Source organism: Papaver somniferum, chromosome 2, assembly GCF_003573695.1.
Source record: "Papaver somniferum cultivar HN1 chromosome 2, ASM357369v1, whole genome shotgun sequence".
NCBI lineage: Eukaryota > Viridiplantae > Streptophyta > Magnoliopsida > Ranunculales > Papaveraceae > Papaver > Papaver somniferum.
The window spans coordinates 103,875,119-103,885,844 of NC_039359.1; the positions used below are offsets into that span (position 1 = coordinate 103,875,119).

A 10,726-nucleotide genomic window follows, 5' to 3' on the forward strand; every position below is an offset into this window, starting at 1 on the left:
ATATCTCGTTGAGTCCTTTTCACTTCTATTTTTATGTTATTTTATTTTTAAACCATGTTTCTCTAAGTGATAGGTGGGGCCCACGATTCAAGTTGTTACCAATGCTAGGATGAATTAGAGTGATTGAGTACCAAAAAAAAAAAGTTGAAAAAAAAACAGTTGAAAAAAAAAAAGTTGAAAAAAAAGTTGAAAAAAAAAAGTTGAAATAAAAAAAAAAAAGAAAAAAGAAAAAAAAAATTTGACCAGACCATTTGACCAAAAGGAATAAATTCAACAAAATCGACCACTGGTACCCTTGTATATGCCAGTTGTGTTGACCTAGAGTTAGGTTATCGACCACTGGTACCCTTGTATATGCCAGTGTGTTGATATTAGTCAGACTAGTATCTCAACCCAGTAGGATAGGTTCATTTTGGCGGAGGCCTTCAGACAGATATGGGAAACGCCGTTCACTTAGTAAACATCAAAACCATCTATGTTTTTCTATATCCATCTTCTTGATCTATCCATGTGATTAGTTTTGACTCCGAATATGATGTCCATAGTGCAACTATCTGAGTAGAGCTCTGTCACTTTATATGAATTTTAGTATGCTTGAGTGCAAACTCGTGTACAGCAATTGGAATTTCGCATCAGGGTACTTCTTCCTGTAGTCAATAAGTATGCCAACCAAGGAGATTCTTTAGTGCCTTCCAAGGTTCTACGTAGATAGCTAAGGTCTGGAGTATTAAGGTTTTGTGGGTATATCTCTTGTAAGCCCTCCCGAGACTATAACTCGGCCACTAGGACCACCTAGGGGTTTAAAGGCTTATTCCATACGCTAAATGCAATCGACGATGCCTGCGAAAGTGAGTTAGGATTTTATTTTGTAGTTTTGATTTGCTCGGGACTAGCAAATAATAAGTTTGGGGGTATTTGATAGACACATTTTTGTGTCTAATTTGATCATAATACTATATATTGTTGGCACTCGATTTTGTACTTATTTGGTTATTTTATGTATTTGTAGGTGTTTTTGGAGAAATAAGCTTTTGCGGCGAAATTGGCTAAAAAGTGGTTTTTGCGCTCGTGGGAAAAATTAATATACGGACTCTCACTTTGGATAAGGGGTAACCTAATTACTAAGGGGTGACCCATTTCCAGGCATCTGCTAAAGGAAGGCCGGAACTGGATAAGGGGGAGGTCATCTTCAAAGTTCAAATTAAGGAAAATGGCGGGAAAATTTGGCATCAGTCTGCATGGTTTTAGATTTGAATTTTCGGACAGTTTCAAAGAGAGTCAATGGCCGAAATCGGTTTGTATGGACTGTAGAAGACCTTACAAGCCCAGTACAATCAATTGGACCCGGCCAATTGGGCTGGAATGGCCGAGAGAGGGTTTCAAAGTCTTAACAGAGAGACGTGTTCTGTTTCGAGTTTATAAGATTTTTGAGAGATTTCTGGAGGACTTTGACGCTGTATTAACATGTACATGGTCCTATTCAAGTCTAGGGAAGAGTTTGGTATCTATTATATAGCTAACAGCACGTGAAAAAAACTAAACAGAACTGATTATCGTTTCAAACGCAGAGAAGAAAAAGAGGAGATTTCATCGGGATTTGATGACCCTGTTGAGTTATAAAAAGGTTGGGTCGAGTCATAAGAAAGTTTTTGGAAACCCTTAGGAGAGAGTTTAGAGTCTAGGAGAGCCGAGGAGAAGCGATTACAGAGAGTTACAGTGCTGCTGCTGCTGCTGTTCGAGGAGGAAGAAGAAGAGGAAGAACAGACCTGCTAAGGCAGTCGTTCTTCAACAGTCTTAAAACCAGAAACGTGTGTCGTAGTTCAACAGCGTTAGATATGTATCGTTTATAAACGGCAGTACTCATCTTTGTAACAGTGACGCTGTAACGTTTATACAGCGTTGCAAACTTCTCTTTATCACCATATTCATCAATAAAAACACCTATTAAGCAATTTTGAGCAAGTTTTTGATATGAGGAGCTAAACCCCTTAGCCAAGGCGACGGAGGAAGCCATTGGTCCTTATTTATGGTATAATTCTAACTTTATTATTTATTTGCAATATTATTACATGATTATTTGCATGGAATTTTTATTGGAAAATTGATTTTTATTGAATAATTGTGATTCATTTTGATGGAGCATGCTTAGTTTAAGACTCTTGATGTTTCATGCTTGGTGTTTACATTTATTACTTCAAAAATCTACAAAAGGCATAATATTAGAATCATTCTAAAAGAAAAATTGCATGAATATTAATTATTAGAATTTATCAAATAATGGGTCAATGGTGGAATCCAAGTCTTGGTGTTTTTCCCTAAAGTTTTCAAACAAAATTTATTTGCATGTTTAAATTTAAATCTAAGAAATTATTTCCTTCACAAGTCTGAAAAGACCCCTTTTTACCACTACAACTACAATCACTATTTGAAATCCATCATGAGCTTTATGCACGCCTGAGTGGGGCGGCCATAAAATGCACGCCTGAATGGGGCGAAGATTATACTCACGCCTGTCATCAGAAGGACATTATACTCACGCCTGATGGGGCGTACATTATAGCTTCGCCTCAGTGAGGCGTACGTTATATAAACGCCTGACCATGGGACGAGAAGTATACAACCGCTTCATCTGAAGCGTGCATTATATAAACGCATGTTAACGGGCGAAGTTTATAACTTCGCTCGACCAAATTTGGTTTTGGTCCGTAGTCCAGACCAAATATAGTTTGAAATTTGAGTATAGTCTGGTTTTTGATCTTTACTCTGTTCGACTGCATCACCTATCTGGACCAAAAATTTGGGTTTAGTCGTCCATTGCAGTTGCTCTAAAGTTAGTAGCCATATTTGATTATCCTCCAAAGAAGAAGAAACATGATCATTAAACCTGCTAGCTATCCATACTGCAATATCAATATTTTGTACTTGTAAGGTTACTACATTTATATTCATAGCTAACCAAACTGATCTAGAATAATCACATTGTACCAGCATATGATGTAGTGTCTCTTCTACTTGAAAACATCTAGGACAAGTAATGTCTATGTTTCCCATATAACTACTAAGCTTTACTTGTGTTGGGACAATATGCTTAAGACATTTCCAGATGAATAACTTAACCTTATGAGGGGCTAAAGATTTCCACAGTTTTCTCCAATTAACCTGAAGACTAATTGTGTTCCTCAGCTAAGTTTCATTTGAAAGATTTATTAAAGCCTTGTAAGTAAATTTAACTGTAAAGATGACATTCCTACTTGGTTCCCATATTAGTTTATCTTTACCATGTTGGACTAAATGCATTCTAAGAATTAATTGTGTTGTATCCTCTGGGAAGAGATCAGAGATAAGACAAGTGTTCCATCTTCTACGGTTCTGCAGCATCAAATCAGAAACATAAACCAATCTGGATGGCTCACTAAAAGATGCATTTGGTGTAGGTGGAGTGTCAAGGCCAATAACCCACTTATCATACCAAATTAAAACACTATTTCCATCTCTGACATACCATATGTGAAACTTTCTTACATAGAACAAACCATCTTCTAAACCTTTTCCAAATCCAAGAGGAATTATAAGGGGATTCTTGTAAGTGAAGAAAACTGAAATATGGAGAATATTTAGCTTTCATGATTTGAACCCAAGGCTTATCTTCCTCTGTACATAATCTCCAGACCAACTTAATGATGAGAGCTAAGTTAAATTTTTCAAGATTCCTAAAAGACAAACCTCCTTCATCGACAGGGATACATAGAGAATTTCATGATCAGAGCTATTGAAAAACTTAATAATAATAATATAGAGATTTGAGATATAATGATTGATAGTTCATATCATACGTCTAACGATTCTTAAATAGAAAAAGTAGTTGCAAAGTTACTTGAAAAACCTGTTGAACTTCTTAAATTGAAGATTAATCCTTTAGAATGAGATAAGTCTAAAAGACTACCAACTTGAGGTCATTTCTAAAGAAAACAATCTACTTCTAGATAGTAGTAATTTTCTCGGTAATGCTTTGTGAAAAGACAATAGTCTCATGTCACTAGTTTCCGTATAATGAACTTAAAATGAAAATATAATGAACTTAAAATATAATACGGAAGGGTCGCTCCACTCATTCTAATTGGTTTGGACTTGGATGTCCGCATTCTAACACGGTATCAGAGCTAGGCCTGTACGCGGGGTGTAGGCCGAATTATTGGCCACCGTGACCGAATGACTGGTCACTCGTATGACCAGTACATGGGTTGGATCGTGACCCAATGTCACATGCACACCCATGACCCACACGTGCGTAGGTCCACGTGTTAGGCCGAATGACTGGCCTTCGGCCTAACACGTGAGGGAGGGTGTAAAAGGACAATAATCCCACATCACTAGTTTCCGTATAATGAACTTAAAATGGAAATATAATGAACTTAAAATATAATATGGAAGGGCCGCTCAACTCATTGCCAATTGGTTTTGAGTTGGATGTCCATATTCTAACATGACATCAGAGCAGGTTATTTGTGTCGAGTCATTTGACCGCACATTTACCACGCGTCACCCGAATTATTGCACAGGTGTTAGACCCAACGAGACTACACATGAGGGGACGTGTTGAGACTATTAGTCCCACATTATCTGGGTTATCAAAAATCATGCGGTTTATAATATTTAAGTTGGATACCCGCAGAATTTAACATGCTTCTTTATCAACCGCAAAATTTGACAGAAATCTTGAAAGAGTATCGAGGAGTCTTTGGAACAGGAACTAATCTTTAAGTGAAGTCAAGCTTATCGGATGTTTACCATTGATGAATCTGACTCACAAGCTGAAAGAGAAGCTAATGAGAACTTAACTATTACATCAAATGCGTACGTTGATATCCCTGGGTATTTGACGTTTTAGCTGGCGTATTAGCTCCATAAAACATTTTAAATTTTGTCTACATAAAAAGATCTTAAGATCAAAACCCTACATCTTAAGATCAAAACCCTACACTAATACAGATGGTTCACAAAACCTTATATTTACGACGTGTATTAACCCTCTTAAAAAAATGTTCGAAATAAGATCTTCCCCTAGGACTTTCTACACCAACTGTGTGCTCTAAGAGCAACTGCAATGGTGCGATTAAAACCATAAACCAAATACCAAAAAAAACGATCAAATTTAAATTTAGTCCGTGGTGTTATATTAGGGTGGAAGAGTAAATTTGGTCGTTTGGGAAAAAGTATACACCAGGATCACATTATATTCGTCCCATCACCAGGATCGCGTTATATGCCCCCCTCATCACAGGATCACATTATATGCACGCCCCATCAGCCATCAGGCGAACTTTATATGTACGCCTCACTGAGGATCACATTATATGCCCGTCCCATCACCAGGATCACATTATATGCCCGCCCCATCACCAGGATCATATTATATACCCTCCCGGTGACAAACGAACATTATACGTTCGCTCGACTATATATAGTTTTGGTCTTGGTCCCAAACCAAATATAATCTGGAATTTGATTTTGATCCCGTTTTTAGTCTTTACTTCGTCCCGTTGTATCTCATCTCTGGACCATAATTATAGGTTTGATCGTCCAGTGTGGTTGCTCTAACAGTATAATCAAACGACCACTCAGCCCTCAAAGGCACAACAAAGACTCCCATTCCGATTTGTTTGATTGACTAGCTATTCGGATACAACCTTATTCCAACAACCAGTTGGACCCTATTCCAACTACCATTTAGATTTGAAATTTGTAGTTTGATATTTGTATTTTTGAGAACCGAGAAATTATGAATCTAAGGAGGATACCGACACGATAAAAAATGGCCATTGGGTATCCTGACAACAACGCATTAGTCAATGCCACAAATGGATGAAAGACATAAAAAGGAAAGTGAAATTCCCAAATGAATAAAAAAATGCAAAAAGCTGCTAAAGATAAGAAGAAGATCATGATCTACCAAAACATGCAGATTGCTACGAAGGACAGATCGAATGAAAAACATTTTGGGTTTTCGTACGTAATACTCACGCTCATTAGTCGCCATTAAAAATGCATCCTGGAGCTCCAAACTGATGCTTGTTGTTTACCGTCTCTAACTCTCTACTACTGTTTAGCGGTGACGTAGTGATCCAAAGCCAACAAAAATGCTACAGTAGAGCCGGTTCCATAGTTGCTTAATTCACATTGTAAGCTTGTCAATTGCAAATTCTAAATTCTACGAAGGTGGTAGACTCGTGGATGGGTGTGCAAGATCTAACAATCTCGCGGTGTGGCCCGTGTGCTTGTCCGTATTCTGTCTGCCACTTTCTAAAACTTGACAAGAAATAAACCTACAGAAACGGGAATGAATGATTTTGGGGGAAGAGTTAAAAGAGATATGATTGTGTTGTTACAAACAAAATGATCAAGTTACTCCCCTCCGGCCCTCCCTCCCTCACTCGCACACGAGTCCAATAACGCCATGATATATCTTGAGATGACCCATGCTCCTTCCTGTCGCCTACCACTTATTTCTTCTCCACCATCATCCAATCATCCACGCTTCAGCTTTCGTTCTCTTATTAGCGAGGGAAAATGGGGAGCCAACAACACTGCACGTGAATTTCTTGCTTATAACACACAATACACTACACAATAAGGATTTGTATGAAGAATTTCTTTGTTTCTTCTTTATTGGCTCCTCCGAATGAATCTTTTTTAACCAGCCTTTTTCAAATCTAAGTGTAATGCTTTAGTAATGAGGCTAAGTCTTATGGTGACATGAATACTATTGTGTTTTAGAACAATTTGTACGAAGTGTCCTTTGCATCTAAGCTTTACCCTCCTAATACTATATTAGCGGCGTATGAAAGTATGGAACATCACTATCTAAGGCTTTTCCTTGCCTAATCACCAGCCGTGTACAAAACCGTAGTTCAAGTCCAACCACCATTATATCATATTCAGTCCAAGTTCAACCCACAAAGTCAGGTAGGCAAGACCAAACCAAACTGCAGAGAGGGGAAGTTTCAGTGCAACAGGCACTCACCTAATTATCACTTAAAACTTTAAATAACCAAATCTCTGAATTATTGACCTCAATTTCCTGCACCTAATCAAAGATTTAGACATTATAAATTTAATTAGGAAAAAAGAAAAGAATAAAAGACCATCTGCCGGCAACCGCCTCCTGACCTAATCAACACAAGAAAACAACCATACTTTTAATATATGTTGCGGGTCACATCCCCGGATATTACATGAGCTTTTCTTGAGCTCTAGAAGGTGTTCTTTATTTAGTAGAACTACCTGCTTGCCTCTGATAGAGTTTAATTAAATCAAGTTCATTATAACACTAGAATACTAGATTAAGACTTGCAAATACATAAATGAGAATCTTCTATAAAGTTATTTTGTCTACTTTTACTAGAAAAAACAAAGAGACAGAAAAAAAATCAACAGATTCCATAAGCAGAGGATCTGCCTAAACATTTCATAATAACTTCAAGTCTACATCCAAATTTGATCAAAGCTGTCCTGATTCAAATTCTATTGTAAGAAATATACTTACTTAGCATACAATTTGGCAGTGTTAGTTGTGTCGACATCACATACCTTATCTACCGGAGAACAATACTATTCAGATACAGAAAATATTCCATGCTAGGTGTTGAAAGGAATACTAAAATAGTTATGGTTATACTAAATTCATAAATATGTGATGTTGTTCTATTAGCAGTCATTCGACATATCAATTCCATATCTGATTCCTCCCTTCAGCAAAAGGAAAGGAGGATGCCAAAAGTACTGAAACCTAGACTACATATGACATCATTAAAAACCAATTTACTATATTCTCAATTTGTATGTATCAAATTCTAATTCAGAAAAGCAAGGTGATGTTATACTTCTAGATGTTGTTACAATAGCACTTATGAGTATTACGTGTCTCCAGAAGTGCTTTTTGTTCTCTTAACATTTGTGAACATAAACCATTCATATGATTAAGTTGAACGAGATGCTAAAATTGGCTTTATCAGAAGTAGAAAAAACTCCCAAAATTGCTCAGTTAGGTGAAACTAAAAGCATACTCTTAGAAAAAGTTAACTCCGTGTTTCCAATCTAAAATCGTACTACAACCTTAATTAAAAGAGAACTATCACAGAATATCATAGATACTCGTCTCCCTTAAATGAAAATGATGATATCAATTTCCTCTTATTGACTAACAAACAAAGTAAGAAAAACCAATCAAAGGGTAATTGGTTAGACTATTTGTTATTTCATAATCATAATTGCCCATCAAGCTGAAGGTCTAGATCAATAAATGTCAGCAGCAATAAATTCGAAAAAGAAAAGGAGAATATTCCACTTTTTTATAGGTTATACTGCAAGATGCGACAAATAATACAAACAGTTACTCGAAGCACTCTCATCAAGTTGTTAAGCTTTCTCCACCAGTGGCCTAGGCTTATATTCCTTAAGAGGAACATAAGAAGAAACCAAAGATCACCCTGTAAAAATTCATGGAAGTTCCTAAACTATGTCCAATACTGATTACAACCAGTGACTGATTCCAAGATACATATTGAATATGCAAAATTCTACGGCATTCTCTTCTCCTAATCAACTGCACTACTATAGCCTATACGCACAAACTAAGAATAGATCATATAGTAGTTTGATGCCTTCTTTTCAACCACATAACTGAAGTAACAATTCTAAATGTTTTACTTTTATTCATAAGTAGCAATAGAGGTAATTCACATATTTGTAACCTATGCAATTAACACTTAAGCTCTAAGTTGTTGTTTTCCTGAAGTCCCCTTCTGTTGGTAGTATCGAGCTTTGCTAATCAGTGTATGTACTCAAAAAGTTCTAGCCCTTATTAAAAATGGCTAAACTTTCTGATAATAGATAATTGGTAGTATGATCTGAAATTCAGAATGAACATGATTATATTTCAGATAACCATTTTGAAAAATTCACTATGAACAGAACAGCAGAGAACCCATTCTCGTTTATTCCTAATGTACAAGATTACAACATGTCCCCATACCCCCAACCAAATCTAACCATTCTATATACATGAACTACCCAACATGGGAGACAAAACCAATGAACCGTAAACATACCTCGACAGACGATTCCGCCACCACCACCACCAACAACAACAGAAAATTGATTCCTTTAATCTTCTCTTGTTAAAATTCGCAACAAAATCAAGCTCTAGATAAACACCTCCTTAGAGTTTGAACCAAATTGGAAGCATTTCTGCTTATCTTATCATTATCATCTTCAGCCAACCCCAAACAAATTTCTAAAACCCCTTTTCTCCTCACTTCCAAACTAATCTCTTCACTGTGAGAACAAAGTGAATTCAAAACAGCCAAAGCACAAATTATACTCCTACTACTCCCTTCCTTCAATACTTGAATTAACACCATAACACATTCATCAATTTTTCCCATTTCTTCTCTTCCTTCCCTGCATTTTGCCAATAAACCCATAACTTCAATTGCTCTTTCCATACCAGAATTAACCATTTCAATCAGAATAGGAATTGCCCCACATTCAACAGCTCTCTTCTTATTATCAGGGAATGAACAAATTACATACAGTGCAGTAGCAGCTTCTTTTCTTTCTCTACCTTTTCCTTCTCTAAGAAGAGAAACTAAGGTCTCAATAGCAAACGGATAAGCACCAATTGTTCCTTTATTTACTTCCACCATAGCTAAACTGGTTAACATAGTCGCAGCATAAGCTTTACAATTTGGTTTCCCAAATCTTAAAGCTGATATAACTCTACCAATTGCTCCTTCTGCTACTAAACCAACTTTGTTATCATCATCTAAACTAAGATTCAATAACAACAGTAAAGCTGACTCTTGTAATCTCGAATCTTCAGAACCTACAAAATTCAATACCGTTGAAACAGCACCGGATTCTGTCAGTCTTTGGCGGAAAAAAGGGTTTGATTTACAGAGAATATTAAGTTGATCAAGTGAGTAAATTTTGGAGTGAAGAGAAGGAGTTGAAGAACGACAAGTGAGATTAGATATAAGGGTTTGCGGATCTGGTTCTTGAGGTGATGATTTTGATTGTGAAGATGAACAGGTAAATGAGAAATTAGAAATGAGACTTCTTAAAGCATGATTAGGTATAAGAGATGGATTTTGAGGTAGAAGTTGTTTAGTTATTGGACAAGTTCTGTTTCCAGAATCTAACCATCTCTGAATTGAAGATCGATCAAAAGTATGTCCAGATGAAAGGATTACTGGGTCTGTCATTATTTCTAATGAAATTGGACATTTGAAGTCTTCTGGAAACTGTGGAGTCGCCATTTTTCCAACTCCAACTCCTATTCTTATTTTTCTGTTCGATAAGAGAGAGAAAGAAGATTTTGTGTTTGTCGGTTTTTTTCTTTTTTTTTTTTTACTGAGGGGAAGGGGAGTGATAATATGAGGTTGAGGAACTTGGCGTGTTAGATTAGGAAAATATTTTCTAAACTATATAAATGACCTTCAAGTTTGACTATTATTTCACCTTGTTTTGCTTAAAGTCAAATTCTGTTGGAGGACTAATTTGGACATTTTGATTTTATTTGTCGGTGGCTCGCCGTAAATGAATATTCGGTAATGCGCGTGCACGCGTGACTGTCACTGATTGCTGCGCCTATTTTGAAATTACTCACGTGATATTTATTGTGTACTCATCCGTTAAGGGGTGTACATGCTGAAGTTGTCATCCATTA

The 10,726-nt window shown here is 36.6% G+C and overlaps 1 protein-coding gene across 1 annotated transcript; it reads right to left on the bottom strand.

Annotated features, from left to right (window-relative positions):
• Window positions 1-8,912: 8,912 nt before the first annotated feature.
• On the bottom strand, window positions 8,913-10,389 carry LOC113348649 (U-box domain-containing protein 8-like). Its single transcript, XM_026592496.1, has one exon. The coding sequence runs from the start codon at window positions 10,314-10,316 to the stop codon at window positions 9,195-9,197; it is 1,122 nt and encodes a 373-aa protein (XP_026448281.1). The 5' UTR covers window positions 10,317-10,389; the 3' UTR covers window positions 8,913-9,194.
• Window positions 10,390-10,726: the final 337 nt, after the last annotated feature.